General features: G+C 34.9%; 1 protein-coding gene across 1 annotated transcript in view; it reads right to left on the minus strand.

The window, feature by feature from the left end:
* MMP16 (matrix metallopeptidase 16) overlaps positions 1-18,431 on the minus strand; it is a 299,850-nt gene that overhangs the window by 22,219 nt on the left and 259,200 nt on the right. Inside the window, exon 8 of the mRNA XM_033202547.1 lies at positions 2,110-2,260. Within this exon, the coding sequence (XP_033058438.1) occupies positions 2,110-2,260 (151 nt within the window). The remainder of the gene's footprint in view (positions 1-2,109; positions 2,261-18,431) is intronic.

Raw genomic sequence — 18,431 nt, forward strand, 5'->3', positions numbered from 1 at the left:
TCGGCCTCCCAAAGTGCTGGGATTACAGGCGTGAGCCACCGCGCCCAGCACGTTTAATCTTTAAACTTAAATGTTCCAATAAGAACTAAATTTTTAGAATGAAAACATTTTAAACGTAATCTCTACATTTCCGGACAAAAGAGCTATCTGATAATGAAATGGACATTTTTATTATTATCTATGAAACTGTAATTAAACTGTTATATAAAAGTTCAGCTTCCATTTTCTGTCCCCTAGAAGCTAACTTCTCCAAACTGTCTCCTCAGTCTTTCATTTTTGCCCTTTTTTTGAGAAAAAGAAAAAAGTGCAACTTCATATAGTACTGAGTCCTGCATGGTACTCATTCAAGCAATTAAAATCAGCTGGTGAATTTAACAACCTTAAGGGTTATATACCATTTTAAAGAATATAAGTCTGCAGATTTATTTTCATTAGTGGTTACTATGCAGTGGCAATAAAGTTCTTCCCCTTTCATACTCTATTACATTGACATCCTGTTGAGAGTCATTATACTTTTTGTGGCTTTAAGTAGCATCTTCTCCTTTGATCGAAGTTTTGTTTGACAGATATTTTTAATTTGTGATTTAGTAAGAAACACTATAGCACAGTCTAACTTTATTATAACAAATTAAAATCAACCAGCATTTTGCTATGGAAAAGTATAGAAATATTGCATATAAAGTTAGTAAAAGAAATTTAAAAGTGTACATTCTTGTTCACGGAAGCCAATTATAGCAACTTTTGGTTCACACATAAAGCTCAATGTTTGAAACCATTTGCAATTAAAAATTGTAAATTTCCAAATAAAGAAAGTTTATAGCCTTACTTACAACTTTCTCCTAAAGTTGGAGACATTGCACAGGGTTATTTTATGCTAAGATAATATGGCAAACTCAATAATGGAATGTTGGATATTGAAGCCTGTACTTTATATGTATGTATTTTTAAAAAAATTTACTAATAAATGGAAGTACAATGGCAGACTTAAGTCATCCTACAAACCAACGAAGATGACTTCTGCATTTCTCATTGTGAGCTAGCTAGTAATAATGTAATTAAAATTTCATTTTTGATTTTATTTAATATTTATTTAAATTAATAAAAATATAGGCTTCAACTTATATATATTCCATTTGTAATATCTGTTAACAACTGGGCAGGGCTAGGGCTATATCTGCCTAATAGCTACCATAAGGTTTTTTTTTTATTTTGTTTTTGTTTTTGAGACAGGGTCTCACTCTGCTGCCCAGACTAGTTTGCCTCCCGGTTCAAGTGATTCTCATGCCTCAGCCTCCCAAGTAGCTGAAATTACATGACTGTAATTCCACGCCTGGCTAATTTTTGTATTTTTAGTAGAGACAGGGTTTTGCCATATTGGTCAGGCTGGTCTTGAACTCCTGAGCCCAAGTGATCCACCCACCTTGGCCTCCCAAAATGCTGGGATTACAGTCATGAGCCAACGCACTCAGCCTTACTGTAAGTTTTAAACTAACAATTCTCTTTCAATTTGTGAACTCTGTTAGTAATATCACAAAAGGAAAACAAAAATAAGAGAGTAAAATAGCTGGGAAAAAATATTATCCTTCAAGCTAAAAGTATTTAGCTCAGTGATAGTTTGACTATGGTATCTAAATAAATGGCTTCTTAAGAAATATAATATGTGACTAAACTGAAATTATTTGGAAGTCTTCACAACTGATTGTATACAAAATATAAAAATTTAACTTTGAGTGTGAAACAACAAAAATCATGTGCTAAAAAGTATTTTCTTTTTCTAAACAAAGTAAGTAAAATTCCCCAAAAAATGCATCACAAGAACACACATACACACAGCTTACATAGTATTATGGGCATGTTACAATTATGGGGAAATGAAAAAACATATGCTAGGTATACACATTCATAAGAAAGTCACCTTAGCTGAATATATTCGAGAAAGATTTATCTTAAATATTATTTGAAATATAAAACAATTTTTAATTGCATTAACTCCTGTGTTAAATCAACCAGGATTCTTCATCAACAGCTCATGCCTCTGATAGACCAGAAGTGCTGATTTTCTAAACATTAGTTAATTAACTGTTTTTCTCATGAGAAGTGTATACTGACCTGTCTCCCTTGAAGAAATAGGTTTTCCCAACGTCCTCCCACCAAATGGCTGAATCAATACCATGAGGGGGAATTCCACTTCCAAGGGTTATCAAGTCATGAGGGTAACCAGGTTGAAGAGTTGTATCCTTGAACACCCAATATTTGTTACCTGTATGAAATAAGTGTAAATGCAGAATATACTAATTTAATGTCAGAAAGTAGAATATATCTAATTAACACAATACATTTAAAATTATTATATTAAATATATACTATACGTTTAAAATTATACTAAATATATATCATATTAAATCCTTGAAATAAGTTATTAGTTGTCCCATCTGGAATATTAATGTTATCTTTGAAATATCATTCACAAGTGGATATAATGAACACTACTTATTAATATAAAAATATAACCAAAATTTGTGAGTGAATTTAAAAAATAAAATAAATCTACAACTTCACCATAAAGAAACAATTCTAAATCAAGGATGAAGGATTCTTCCCCTAGGAATTAGAGAGGTCCTACTTTTTTTCAAGGCTAAATCATTCCTGTATTTTGAGCAACGGGTATGCCCTCAGATTGACTTAGTGATTATAACCTCTACTCGACTGAAACCCTTCCTCTGGGCTGGTCCTTTCCTCTGATTATATAAATGTTCACAAGTCTCCCTAGTCTTATACATTCATCCTCCCTTGACCTCATGCCCTCTTCTGTTAACTCTATTCCTGTCTTTAAGAGTGGTAACTGAGGGGAGGAAAATTTTAACTTTAACCATGTTTGGAATTGCTGGAGCATGGCATGATGATACTAAAAAGCAGACAAAAGCAGACAGGTTTTAGTCAGTTGTATTGCTATTTGACAATTCTCTACAGACAGCACATTTCCTCATGCCCTCCCTGTGCCCCTGGCCGACTGCGCCCACCACTTCCCTTTCTGGTATGCCTATCAAGTCCACTAAGCTTTTTGTTCTGGAGTCACCAATGCCCTCCAACTAAACAATTTTCCACCCTTATCTATTGACACAATTGACCACCTTTAAGTACTTTCCTCCCTGAGCTGCCAGAAAACTATTTTCTTTTGTTTTGTTTGTTCTCTAGCTGCTCCTTTCTGGGCTTACTGTATTGTAATCAGCCCTTGAATGTTATTGTTTCCTAGGATTATGTTCTCTGCTTTCTTCTCTTCTTATCCTAAATAAGGAAGGGTCACAAACTCAAATAACTACAGGGGCCAGGTTAGGGATGATAGTAGTAGTGAGGTATCTATACTAATATTGAGATATTTCCAAAAAAGTCAGTAAATATCTATTACCCTAAAGGCGTATTTCCCTCCTTCCCCAAGTCCTCTTCTCCTGGGCCTTCTGAATCATTCTATGATCCAGCATCGTCTTGGATCTCTGGCACCTCCTGGGGTTAACATCTGGCAAAGTAAGGTGTCCCAACGTCCTTTCTACAATATTTCAAAACCACTCATAGATAAGGACTATGATAAACCATAGCTTTCATGTAATGCCTAAGGGTATTCAAAAAATTTAAAACGTGCTCTCTTAACACAAAACAAGCTAACAAAAACCACACATCCTTAGGTTAAATTTAGTTAGGAGTTTCTAGTTTGTAACCATGGGTAATCTCATTTACTTCAAGACCTTCTACTAACATTTGATACCATTTGAGTTAAAACAATATTTACTGGGTATCTTCAAGCATCCCAAGTATCATACCAGGTACTCAGAATACTGAAGAGGATAAGACAGACCTGATTGCTACCCTGATCATCCTACATGACAGCAGAAGAGGCAGATGAAAACCAAATATACACATGGATAACTGTAGTAATTCAAAACCTAATGAAGACTAGGAAAAAAAAAAAAAAAACAGATTGAGAAAAAAAAATAAAGGGAATGTACTTTAAGTAAAAAGGTCAGAAAGACCTCTCTGAAGAAATACAACAAAATCTAAAGAAAGAGAAAGTAATAAATATGCAAAGAATATTGGGAAGTGCATTCAGAGCAGAGGACAGTTTGGGATGATCAACGAATTGAAAGAAGATCTGTAATTTGTAATAAGCAAGGACAAAATCTTTGAAAATGAATATAATGAGTTGAAATCTTATTTAGAGTGTACTGGAGGCCATCAAGGAGATGAAATTTGTGTTGGGTTGTGATTGGTTTTATATACTAAAATGATTTTTGGTGAAAAATGGATTATAAAGGGAAGAATGAAAACAAGATGACCCATCGAGAGTCTTTGGTAAGAATTAATTGAATCATTCACTCAATAATTACTCAGTACATGTACCAGGCACTATTGTAGTCACTACAGATACAGAAGTGAAGCAGAAGGTCAACATCTCTATCTCACGAAACTTAGATATCAGCAAGTGAGTATGGAAATATTGACTTGAATCAAACAGATAAATAAAACTTCAGAAAGCAAAGTGCTATACAAATAGAGAACGAAAAAAGGATATTAAGGTGACAGCGATGGGATGGGGCTACTTTGTATTAGACACAGGAAAGATCTCTTTATTCAACTGTGACATATTATTCAAGGGAGCCAGACCACTGAAGATTGTTTGAGGTAAAGGACACATAAAGAATAAACGTTATAATGGGAAGAAACTTGTTGTGTGGCTAGAAGAGAGTGTGATAGGAGTGTATAATGATAGAGGTGAGGATCATGCAACCCATGTAGGAGTTGAACTTTATTCTAAATGAAATAGGAAGTCATTGAATAGATAAATCAAAAAGTTCTTTGGTAGTGGTTTGGACCAATACAGCAGAAATAGAGATAGAAAGGATAAAATAAAGTCAGGACATATTTTGGAGATGGAATTGATAGGCATTGCTGAAGGAAATAAGGTAAAGATAATATTAAGAATGATCTTCAAGTTCTAGCTTGTGTAGACAAGTGAATAACAGTGTTATTTAATAAGACAAGACTAAAGGTGAGTGGGAAGTTTAAATCAAGGGTCTGAGATATCAGTGAGATATCTACATAAAGAAGTCATGTAGACAACCAGGTATGTCAGTCTGAAAATAAGTTTGTAAGACACAAGCCTACACGTGGCATTTAGGATAAATTTAGGATGTGTTGAGATTATCCTGGGAAAAGTATATACAGAAGATAAAGAGTAACCATAACTCGACTTCTAGTAATCTATGGCCATTAGGAATGATCACATAAAGAGGGAAGAGGAGGCACATGAGGAGAAAGAAAAGGCAGTGTTGAAGACAAAAGTAAAAGAAAATGTCAGAAGCCAAAAAGAAAAAAATGTAGTCATAAATGACTATCTCTGATCCAAATAGCTCTTGAAAGCCAACCAGTATCCATAGTTATCTGATGGGATTTTCTACAAAGTTCAGATCTGAACTCATCTGAAAACCTTTCTTATTTTCCCTCTTTGGGTAGATGGAATGCTAGTTATTCTGTGGATGACATCAGAAACCTCCTTGTTCATTATTTTCCATATTTAATGGATCATTAAATACATTCAGCTGATTTCAATTCCTAACTCTCACTTAGAACTGTCCTTTGAAGGTTGTTCTTTTTTACCAATGGTCCTTTCCATCATCCCTTCCATCGTCAGTTCTTTTTTTTTTTGAGACGGACTCTTGCTCTGTCACCCAGGCTGGAGTGCAGTGGCCGGATCTCAGCTCACTACAAGCTCCGCCTCCCGGGTTTACGCCATTCTCCTGCCTCAGCCTCCCGAGTAGCTGGGACTACAGGCGCCCGCCTCCTCGGCCGGCTAGTTTTTTGTATTTTTTTAAGTAGAGATGGGGTTTCACCGTATTAGCCAGGATAGTCTCGATCTCCTGACCTCGTGATCCGCCCGTCTCGGCCTCCCAAAGTGCTGGGATTACAGGCTTGAGCCACCGCGCCCGGCCTCCATCGTCAGTTCTAAAGGTAATTGCTTTGTCCACAAGCTGTAAAGTAGTTGTCATTGTTCTCCAAATCCACTCTCTATACTATCACTGTAAGACTAGAGCCAGTCAAAATGCTGTGCTGCAGAGTAAGCTATGGAGACATGGCTTCATCTGATAAGTAGAGATAAGCAGAACCATCCATGTTTCTCTCTTGGGAGGATGACCCAGAGAATACTGAGAGATTTTTCCCTCTCAGCAGGGGAAATTGACTATTTTTATATAATATGAAGCCTGAGAAGCCAACATGGCCAGAGGAAGCAGATATTATGAGGAGGCAGAAATTGAATAAAAGAGATGGACTGAAAGAGAAAAGAGAATGAAAAGAGAAAAGTGATGCAAGGAGCGAAGCTATGAATGGGAGAGGGACCCTGGCTGTCTGAGTTCCTGTTACACACCCACTGCTTACCATAAGTTCTCCATAAGCTCAATTAACCTTATAGGGTTTATTTTTCTTTTGACTGAATGAGACTGTTCAATGTAAAATTGTGAACAATCAAATATCACGTAAGTTATTAGGTGCATCTGAGCCCAAGCCTGTTGGCCAGAATCCTGGCTATAGCCAATGGTACCATGCTGTTTTCCAGCCATGAGACTTAAGAGAAACCTGTTTATTTCCTAGCTTACATTATTTCAACAGTTTCCTTTCTCATTTTCCTGTCTCTAGTAAGTCTCCCTTTTATCTGTCCTCCACAAAGTCAACAAAGGGATTTCTTGAAAATGCATACTTGATTTTTGCCTCTCTTTTGTTTAAAATTTTCAGTGTTTTCTCACTGCATTCAGGATAAAACCCAAATTCATTATATGTCATTTCAAGGCTCTTTTCAGTATGGGTGTCTTATCTCATCTACATTCCACTTATCTCCATTTATGGAAAACTAGGATGACACTTTCAAAACTTAGCTTAGCACGATTTCTCTGAAAAACATTTCCTATCTGAGTATGGTGGGCACTTTACATTGTCAAAGTACCAGCAATTTACCTTGATCTTATTACTTAGTATATTGTACCCTGATGAATCACAAGCCTGCCACCCACTTTAGAGTGTGAGTAACTTGAGGAAAAACGCTACATCGAATACATTATTTTCCTGCAGCACCTCATATATAGTGCTTGGAAAGTAGGTGCTTAATAAATAGTTACTGATGCAAAGAACCATGTTTAATATTACACGACTACTCAAACATAGGACCAAAAATCTAACAAAAGGCACAATAAAGGCTACATAAATACCACTGAGGGCATTACTTTGGAATCTTGTTAGTACAGCAGGAAAGAAAAATGTTATAACCACTAGCAAGAGTGAGAAAATATAAGGCATGCTCTGGTATTGTGCTGAAAAATCATTTATTTAAGTGATTATATTTAACCAAGTGTTGGGAAATACGGTCATAAAAATGCGAACTTACTCTCAGCCCTTGTATAATCTGAATATCTCACACACACACACACACACACACACACACACACCTCATCCCAAAGGCCCAGATCACTTCCTTGCCAGAGTCAGTGAGTTGGAAAATCCAGAAAGAGGTTTCATAGCATGCTCTATATTTTAATCAAATCTCTGTGGCATTTAAAATAGAAAGTCTTAAAACAATAGAAAAGAGAGAGAAAGGCCTTTTCTGTTGGCATATACCTCAGTGACTTATTGCATCCTTTGCTTTCATCTCCTTTTTAATTAGGAAGGAGTATGCAGTTTCAATGCCTCTCATGCTAGCTATTTAGGGTACATCTTGTGTCAGCTCAACTCGGTTGTCCTTCAAGCAGAAGCACTCTAGTATGCTTTCGATCACTTCCTTTTGCAGCTCCTAAACTTGATTATCATTTGCATGATAATTTCTTCCAGGCTTTTTTCAGTGATGACACTAGGCTCATCAATAACCAGGATGCCCTGGTGCATGGAGCAGGAGAAATGGTTCACAGAAGCTTAGTTTATTGTTGTAGTCCTGGTGTCTCAGTAGAGGATAATGTGTGAAAAAAGAAAAGGAATTACTGTTCTTACAGGAAATTGTTATTATTCTACTTAAAAAACTGTTATTGTTGCTGTTTTTAAAAACTATGCATTGAAAATACTTTCCTGTACTGTTGGTCTAGTATTTTCCATAAACAAAAGGGAGAAATAATCAGTCTTTCACTTTTTAATGATTAAGTCCTTTGTATAAAACAGCTTGATTAGCTTTTTTTTTAACCTGCTAGGAAAAATGCACTTATATTCCCTTTACGAAAACAAAGCAAAATAGATAGCTTATCAGCAAACATTTGCTGTAAAGTTGCATGACGGAATTCCAGTAGTTACTCACACAAAATTAAGAAATACCACCATGCTTGCTGAGTATGTGGCATAAAATTCAAGGAAATAACTCAATAATAATTATGAATGGTAACATTTAATTTTCTGAGTGTTTATTGAGAAAATACAATTATACAGTTACTTTTATATCCTGATGAGTTAAGATTTTCATATGAAAAAACTGAAATGACTTTGTTTCTATTTTTTAGTTTTTCAGTTAAATATGTAAGATTTATATTCAACTCTTTTTACTGTAAATATGACAGGTGGTTTTTTAACTACCCTACCATCAGACAGTCTGGTTCTCAAGGAAAATATTGCCTTTTTGGCAGATTGTAAGTATTCCCTGGATTTCAGATGAGGTTGACATATTCCGGAGCAAGTGGAAAAAACTAGTTCTTACCGACATTGTACTTGGCAGAATGCAGAGGGAAAATATCAACAAGTTAGAATTAAAGACCAAAAGGTTTTATAAACAGAATAGCTTTAAAAATGTTTAGAGTTGGAGAGGACTTTACAGATCATCTACTGCAGTGATTTTTCAATGATATTCATCTATCCATCCATCTATTCAATGGATGGATGACATTCAATCATCCATTTATTCCATCTATTCATCCATCTATTCTCCTATTCAATGTCTGTTTATTATGAGCCTATTATAGTCTGTCACTCAACTAGGAGCTGCAGAAACACTGATGAAGGCAACACAAAAAGTTCCTGGCCCTTGTGGAACAGATTAGCAGAGAAGATAGACAGTAAACAAATAATCCCAAAAAGAATTTTTAAATTAAATGCTGTTCCTATCAGGAAACATGCAGTATCTAATAACCTCTTTTTTTTTTTTTTTTTTTTTCCAGAAGGACAATGCTTACTCTGGAGGTTAAGATTTCTACCTGCTTTTGACTCCCTTGAACTGAGCCACTGTTAATGATGGGAGTGCATTATATTGTTCAGATGTACTGGATCAGAAAAGTGGCTGACAATCCAGCCTAACGCATTTGCTTATTTTACAGGTCAAAGAAGTGGTGTGTCTAAAGCCACACTGCCAGGTGCTAATAGGTTTGTACTGCAGTCCAGGCCTCTTGATTCAGTGCTTATCTTACTATCCAAAATTGACTCTCAGAACAGAACGAGTTCACACTCTGGCTTTCAGAATTGCTAATGATTCCCTGCTTCTTCCCTCCTTTATCAACTAATCACCAAACATTTTCAATGGGAGTGTTTATTAATTAACCCACTGTATTCAGCTCATGCTTGTTCACTGTATCCTGAGTAGTCAGATATCCTTTGTGCCTTATTACTAAAGAAATTAAAAAAAATCAACTGTATTTTTGTCTCCTCAAAACTATTCATACATTGATATTTTGTGTCTTCTATTACAACAATGGTCAGTAAACAAGGACCACTAGCTGCCACCTGTTCTTGTAAATAACACTTTACCAGCAAACAGCCACACCTATTTATTTACATATTGCGTACGGCTGCTTTTACCTTGCAATGAAAGAGTTTAGTAGTTAATGACAGAGTCCATATGGTCCACAAAGCAGAAAGTATTTACTATGTAGTCTTTTATAGAAAAGATTAGAAAACAATTCCTTAATGGTTTTTCTTCATAACACAGAAGTCTGTGCATAGAATCGTCAGTAAATACTGTTTATTGGGCTGATTACTGTTCATCATTTATATATTCTTTGAGAAAACATCAGATAATTTTAAAAAGTGTTATAAAGAATTGATATTTTATTTGTTAGATTATGTTATTTAATGGGGCATTCAATAGCTTTGAAGTCAGAACTGGGGGGTCATAGCTCTACCAATAACCAGCTGTAAGATCCTGGGCAAGTCATGAATCTGAGCTTTCTTTTCATAATTTGTACATAGGATGCTAACTTAATGCTCGCTTGGAATTCTGGAAATAATGAGAGATCAAATACATTCACACTGTATGTGCCTCAGGATGTCCCAATAAATGGTTATAACACAGTATTTCACTGATCAAATTTGCTTATCACCTACTCAAATAAATAAATGATACCAATAATAAACAATTAAGTAACACTAATCTCTTATTTGGGCTCAATATTTGGAATATGTTTTGATTTCTATATTGTTTATAGGTAGGTTGCTCAGGAAATTTGAATAAATGCTCAACTCTTGAGGTCATATGACTTTTTGTTAGCAGCATTTTGTTTTCCAGATTCTACAATATTATCCAGTAAGCAGAGAATTTTGAATGTTTATGCAAGTGTGCTTGCCACTGAGGTGTGCAGCTCAGGTCTTCCTTAGAGAAAGAAACTATCATCAGCTGAGCGCCTTTGGGTCTGATGCACCAATTGGGCCAAGGCTACACTCTTCTTCAGCAGCCTCCCACCAAAGACTGAGCACAGCAGAGTACTAAAGCCTGGCCATTTCTGCTCTGTATGCAAGTCCTCTAAGAGACATTCTTTGATCTGAAGCTTGGCATCGGGTTCACCAAGACTTTGTCACCTGCTAATCCTGCCTTGTCCCCTTTAATCTTTCATATATTTATCTTCTTCCCTGACAAACCACTCAACCTCCTAACTTGGTCTCAGTGTCTGCTTCTTGGGGAACTCAAAGGGGCACAACAAACAAAGTTGTGTTGTAACAGTTTTTGAAAATGAGGAAAACTTTTATATACACAAGTAATATTGATAGGAAAATACTGCAGCTTTAAATATAAATGAAAATAGACATAATAAAAATATACAATAGAGTTTTTGAATCATTATAATAAGTAGAGGTATATTAGCAACAAGAGTTTCAAATATTAAACATTTGGACCTATGTTTTAGATGATCATTTCAATATACAACAAAACCACTAATACTAAAATTCTATAAATATTTATAATTCAAAAAATAGCACTATTCGCTTAGTCTAAATCTATTTTCACGTATACCAAGACTACTCAATATAAATTCCTTAATCTAGTATAACATCTTATACATAACTTTTCTGTTATATCCTATAAAGAAATAAATAATCATTGTATTCACCTATTTATAGAAAATATTTCTTTTAGGTTACCTATTTATTGTACTATGTAAGAAACAATGTCTCTCGACCTCAAATGAACTTCATGAATACTCGCTAAACCTTTCAAGAAAAATAATTTGTGAGCAGCATAAAGAAATTGCCGGTTTATGAGTACTCATTTGAAATAACATAACAATTAAGTTCATATAAACCATTTCTTAACAAACAGTTCTTTTCTTTGCCATTTTCCAGCACCAAGTATTTTAGATAACTCCTCTCTTTTGATACACATTTTCTGTATGCCATTTTTATTCCCAAATTTTATTGCCGTCCTCTTTTCTGTCTCATATATTTTAGTTTCTATTCCATAAGTGATTTGTGTCTCTTAAAATGAAACTGCTAACCAGGGTAATAAGTACTGCTTAAAGTTGTTAAGTGATAGCAATAATTTGAATTTTGAGACAACTTTTCAACTACTTGATTTTATTTTGACTGTTATGGATTCTGACAACACTAGCATCTTTGTTTTAAAATTTGTTTCCAATTCTTGAAAGAGATTGCACCAGCTCAATTTTCAAGACAGCTTTTTTGATACTATTATCTCATGACCATTCAATCTTAACATGCCTAGTAATTGAGAATGTATACCTGGCTTGATTATGTTTCTAAAATGTTACTCTTTATATGGGATATACCTGAGTGATGGAAAGATAGCTAACTAGCACAAAGTGTGGAGTACATTCAGTTGCTGGAAAAAAAAGCATATTACTTCCTTGAGGTGTGTTACATTTTCTATTTCTGGGTCTCTCTAAGTAAAAAAAAAAAAAATCTTATGAACATAAAGGAGAACGACTCAGTGTTACTTACTAAATATCAAATAGAGGAATATATGGGTCTATTCAGCCATCACAACTGTAAATGGTGCTAAGTGATAGTCACATACACCAAACCAAAAAGCTGGCTGACTTTCAGTAAGAAACGCCTATGGATTTGTACATCTATACTCTCACTCAACAGCCCTTATAGCAAGCAACTTAATCAATGAAGGGAGACATTATACACTGGCTTCTTTAAAAAAACAAAAACAACAGAAAAATATCCACCCACACATATATGTCTACACATGTGAGGTTGAAAGAAAAAGTATCTAAAATACTTGTCTACTTACTTGTACCTATAGTCATTTCACAAAAATTTGAGGGATCTGATACAAAATGTGATACAAAGATAAAACATAAATTAAAAACAAACAAAAATAAGATGAGAAATTACAGAGCAAAAATAAAACACAGATAAACAATATAAAATAACAGTGACAAAATTATTCAAAATGTGGGCATCAAAATTTTTTGGTAGCTATTTCCAAGATAAACACTTAGGAGAGAATACTTTATAATCATTATAAGTTGTAACATCTAAAATTAAATTGAGATCATAGACTATTTATAATATTTCTTCAGTAAGTGTATGAGTTATTTACTAAGACTTAATTGATTAAATTTTCTTTCTACTATTGTCAAGAACACTAAAACTTTAACCTAGAGGGGAAAGTTGCTGCGGAATGAATGCATCTCAGCTATGAGGGTACATTGCATTTGATTACCAATGGGCTCAACTAAGAAACTAAAACTGAAATAGTACTAAAGTGGATATTCATAATTAACATGCTCTGGAATAATGAAGCAATCAAATTGTACCACCTATGTCATCAGTATATTTAAATGTATGAAATATTTGCATAATGTATTCCAACATAAATTTATGTGCTTAGTAAAGTTTCTTGTTAAAAAAAAAAACACCAGTCTTATTGTGGTATAACTGACATTCAATAAATTTAATGTGTATAATTTATTAAGTTTTGACATGTACATACCTATCAAAGTATTGACATAATCAAGAAAATGATCATTTCATCATTCTGAGAAGTTTTCTTCATGCCTAACTCTTGCCTTCCCCAGGGAGCCAACGAGGCACTTTTTATCACTATACGTCAGTTTGTATTTTCTAAAATTTAACACAAATGCTATAATACAGTATGTACTCTTGTTTTGTCTCAATTATTTCACTCAGCAAAATTATTTCGAGCTTCATCCATTTTGTAATGTGAATCAGTATTTCATTCCTTTTTATTGCTGAATAGTCTTTCATTATATGGATATATCACAGTTTATTCATTTACCTGTTGGGAATATCTGAATTGTTTCCAATTTTGTGTTATCACAAATATAGCTGCTTTGAATAGTCATGTAGAGGTCTTTGATTACACATGTTTTCATTTTTCTTGGGAAAATACCAAGGGGTAAAATGACTAGATTATACAGTAGTTGTGTATTTTACTTTTAAAGAAAACTGCCAAAATGTTTTCCAGAGTATACAATTTTACTTTCTATTAGCAATATATGACAGTTACAGTTCCTTCATAATCCTGCCAACACTTGGTATGGTCAGTCTTTTATATGTTAGTCATTCTACCAGGTTTGTAGTGGTATTTCATTGTGGTTTTACTTTACATTTCCCTAATGACTAATAATGTAAAGCATCTTTTCGTGAGCTCATTTAACATCCATCTATGATCCTTGTAAAGCTTCTGTTCAACACTTTTTGCTCACTTTTATTGAGTTGTTTGTTTTCTTTGTATTGAGTTTTGAGTGTTCTTTATATATTATGAATAAAAATCCTTCATTATATACTTGGCTTACACTTGCACTGAATGAAGCCTAATCTGAGGCTTTTTATTCCCTTAAAAGTGTCTTTGAAGATAATTTTTAAATTAAGTCTGATATATCAATTTTTCTTTTATAAATTATGATTTTGCATAATATCTAAGAAATACTTGCACAGATCAAGGTCACAAACTTTTGTATCCTATGTTTTATCTAGAAGTTTTATAGATGCAGCCCTCACATTTAGGTTAGGACCATATTTTCGTATAGTACAGGATGTGAATCGGAGGTTTGTTTTGTATGTTTTTTTACATGTATCTTTGTCAAAAATTACTTGTCCATATATGTTTTCAGTCTTGACTATTATAGCTTTAAAATAAGACTTGAAATCAGGTAGTATTTTCCTTTTTCTTTCTTTGTTTTTGTTTTTCTTTTGTTTGTTTGTTTGTTTTTTGAGACAGAGTCTTGCTCTATCACTCAGGCTGGAGTGCAGGGGCATGATCTCGGCTTACTGCAACCTCTGCCTCTTGGGATCAAGAGATTCTCTTGTCTCAGCCTCCCAAGTGGCTGGAATTGCAGGAGCCTGCCACCACACCTGGCTAATTACAGGTGTACTCTCCCAAAGTACTGGGATTACAGGTGTGAGCCACCTTACTTGGCCAAAATCAAGTAGTATTTCCAAAGTGGTTTTGTCTATAACAGGCCTTTTGTATTTGTATATATGAATTTTAGAAACAGCTTGACCATTACTACAAAAGTGCCTGTACGTATTTTGATTGGGATTGCAATGAATGTCGACATAAATCTGGTGATAAATGTCATTGTAATAATACTGAGTCCTCTGACCCATGAATGAGACATATCTGTCCAGTTATTTAGGCCTCTTTACTTTCATTTAGCAGTGTTTTGTTGTTTTCAATGTAGAGGTCATGCACATTTTTTTGCAGATTTATTCCTCAGTATTTGGTGTTTTCGAATGCAATTGTAAATGGCCTTTTATTTTAAAATTTCAATTCCTGATTGTTCTTTGTTAGTATGTGATGGGAGATAATTCTTCATAGGTCTTGTGCTTTTCAGTTTGTTTTGAGAGCAGAGGCACTGACTGCCTTTGTTCTAGAATCCATTTCCAGTGATATTTGTAGAGCCAACCATCTTGGAGTATAGATACAGTGTCTCCCTTCACCTCACAGGAAAGATTTGTTTACTGTCCAGTATGATAAAGAAAATATCTCCTTTCAGTGAAAAATTTGGGCAGGCTTGTTGCTAATTATAGAAAATTTAGGTACTTTAATTCATGGTTTCTTTCCTGCAATGCGACTACTTTCATGTAAGGTGTCACCTTTTAGTATCACACTTTTAAAACTGGGGTTTAGGGAACAAGTACAGATGACTATACTATGGCTACTGCTTTTGATTTCCATCCTTTTCTCTGACTCAGGAATCTCATGTCTTCTGTCAACATCCATGAACATGAAGCAGGCTAACAGGCTTTTATTAGCTTACAAATAAGATAAAATCTCAGATCCTTTATAGTTCTTGAAAATATACAGAAATACAATTAAATGTTTATTAATGTTCTGGCATCTTGTAACTTTGGGAGACTCACTTATCAATTCTGGAAGCTTTTTGGTTGACTGCAATCCTCTCTCTTTCTACACAGACAATTACATCCATGAATACAGTTTTACTTCTGTTTCATATCAATCATGCTGTCTATAAATACAGCTTTGTTTCTTTCTTTCCAATCTAAATTATTTTTATTTATTTCACTAGATAAAACTTGTTACAATGTTGAACAGACCTGATATAAACATCCTTGTCTTGTTCCTGATCTTCCGGGGTATGCAAGATACTGTGAATTTTACCTTGTTGGGTCACTATCTCTGTATCCCTATAAATATTCTTGAGCTGTGTTCTAGGAATGTTATTTGGAAACCATTTGATGGCTGCAGGTCTTACTTTGAAGATTTGTTAAGTGGAATCCAAGCAGGGATATTTCTAGGATAGTTATTCCCCACAACTGAAGTAAGGCCCTTTTCAATACTCGATCCAATGCCTATGAACAGGTGGTTGGGGGCAGCAGGTACTATGGCCCTCCGTGAGTGTCAGGTACTGCTCCTTGTATTCCCACTGATTGGTTCCTTTTCTAGATTTAAGTAGTTTCCTTGCAGACATGAGTTGACCAATAATCTCTCCAATATGTATGGGGGTCCATCTGCTAATCTCTGGGCCCTCTTGTGAAGTCTCTCCTCTACGTTACTTTCTCCTGTACACTGAAGCCACCTTGTTCTCCCTGAACTCCCAGCTCTGTCTCTTCAACTGAGGAAGTCTTTTGAGCTCTGCCTGGGTTCCCCTACCTTGTGCCACAGCCTGTAAATTATTCAGATGGGAAGCTATGGCAATTTCAGGGCTCATCTCCCTTTATTTCCTGACTCTCAGGATTCAGTGCCCTCTGTTTCTTGATACCCAGTGTCTTTGAAAATCATTTTTTATATAATTTGTCAATTTTTTATTTGTTTCAGGAAGAAAGATAAATCTGATCCCCATTATTATCTCTTGGTTGGAAGCAGAATCTACCATTATAGTATGCTATTATGTAACATATTATATTATATTCTGATATACCATACTTTAACATACCAAAAAGCAGTAAGATTATGTTCAGAATATAGAATTGGACACATATATAAAGGACAAATTTTATGTTTTCATAATTTATATACTGACAACTCCCACTTCATATGATGTACATGTGCACAGATAATTTTGCCCAAGTTCAAAAAATATCTAAATTACACTGAAATATAAATATTTATTTATTTATTTATTTATTGAGATGGAGTCTCACTCTGTTGCCCAGTGTGGAGTGCAGTGGCACAATCTCGGCTCACTGCAAGCTCCACCTCCCGAGTTCGCGCCATTCTCCTGCCTCAGCCTCTCCAGTAGCTGGGACTACAGGCACCTGCCACCATGCCCGGCTAATTTTTGTATTTTTAATAGAGACGGGGTTTCACCATGTTAGCCAGGATGGTCTCGATCTCCTGACCTCGTGATCTGCCAGCCTTGGCCTCCCAAAGTGCTGGGATTACAGGCGTGAGCCACTGCACCCAGTCAAAATATAAATTTTTAATTGTATCTAATGGTTTTTCATTCTTCTTAAGATTTATAAAAGTTCAAATAAACAAGACATGTTATATTTATATTACTAACACAATAGCTGTACTTTATAACTAACACTTATTTATACATATAGTTGAATCCACATCTTCAAATTCTTATGCAAAATGAAAACAAGGTTAATACCAAGTACCTTTAGGAAATACACAGTTAAATATATTTATATCCAAATGTGGACTTTAGTTAAATAGGGGAATAAAAGATGAAGCTACTCAAATACATAATAATTGTCTAGTATAGATTAGAAGAAGAAAAGAAACATAAAAGATGATCTCTGTAAAGAGAGAGAAGAAGAAAACAAAGAGAAATAATGTAAGGCAAAGAGGTTAAATAAAAGAGTAAATTAAATAAGAATAACATATAAATCACTAGTAACAAGAGTCTAACATGGCTGGTATAGGTTGAGACCAAGTTGTACAAGGCTATAAGTACAGGTTGGGGCTTGAATGTTATTCTTGGTTCATTCAATCAATCTTTATTGAGTGTTTACTATATTCCAGGTATTGTTTAAGATAAACTATGACCACAGCCTGCTTCTGTATGGGCCATGGTCTAAGAATACTTTTTACATTTTTAAAGTTAGAACACAACACATACAAAAAACAAAGAAAAGTATATAATAGAGACCATATGGGCTGCAAAACCTAAAATATTAACTATTTTGTCATTACAGAAAAAGTCTGTCAAAGCCCAGTTTAAGATATTGGGGATAAAACAGTGTAAAAGAAAAAAAAAAAAGAATGCCTTGCCTTTATGGGATATTCTAGTGGGAAGGATACAGATAAACATTTAAAATATATGGTTTGTCAGATGGTATGTGCACAAGTTATGCGGGGAAGGGGATCAACTGTTAGCAAAGGGGCAGAGATTGCCTCATGGCCCAGACAGCAAAATGGGGTGACCACGTGGGATGAGGAATGATGTGGTTATGTGGTCTTTTGAGGATGATAAGGGCTATAAAGAGATAGCATCAAGGAGAAATATTTTGATCATGATTGTTGTGGTGAGGGCAGTGGAGGGGGTCATTTCACTTCAGAAGTCCAGGGCGCTAGGACTCTCACTCCTCTCCTGCCAGTCATGAGGTAGAGACTAGGGAAGAGTGTGGTTTCACTGGCAATACCCAGAACTTCTGACTCTTTCTAGATAATCAATGCTTTATTGAGTGGGAGAGCTACAGGTCATAGCTGGGCTTTGAGGGGGTTTATTTGATGGTTAGAGTAAACCGAAGGAAAGAGTCACCCAGCAGGATCCTCAAAGTGACAAAATTTATAACAGTAGGCA

The sequence above is a fragment of the Trachypithecus francoisi genome, unplaced genomic scaffold (genome assembly GCF_009764315.1).
Source record: "Trachypithecus francoisi isolate TF-2019V2 unplaced genomic scaffold, Tfra_2.0 Lachesis_group7, whole genome shotgun sequence".
In the NCBI taxonomy this organism is placed as follows: domain Eukaryota; kingdom Metazoa; phylum Chordata; class Mammalia; order Primates; family Cercopithecidae; genus Trachypithecus; species Trachypithecus francoisi.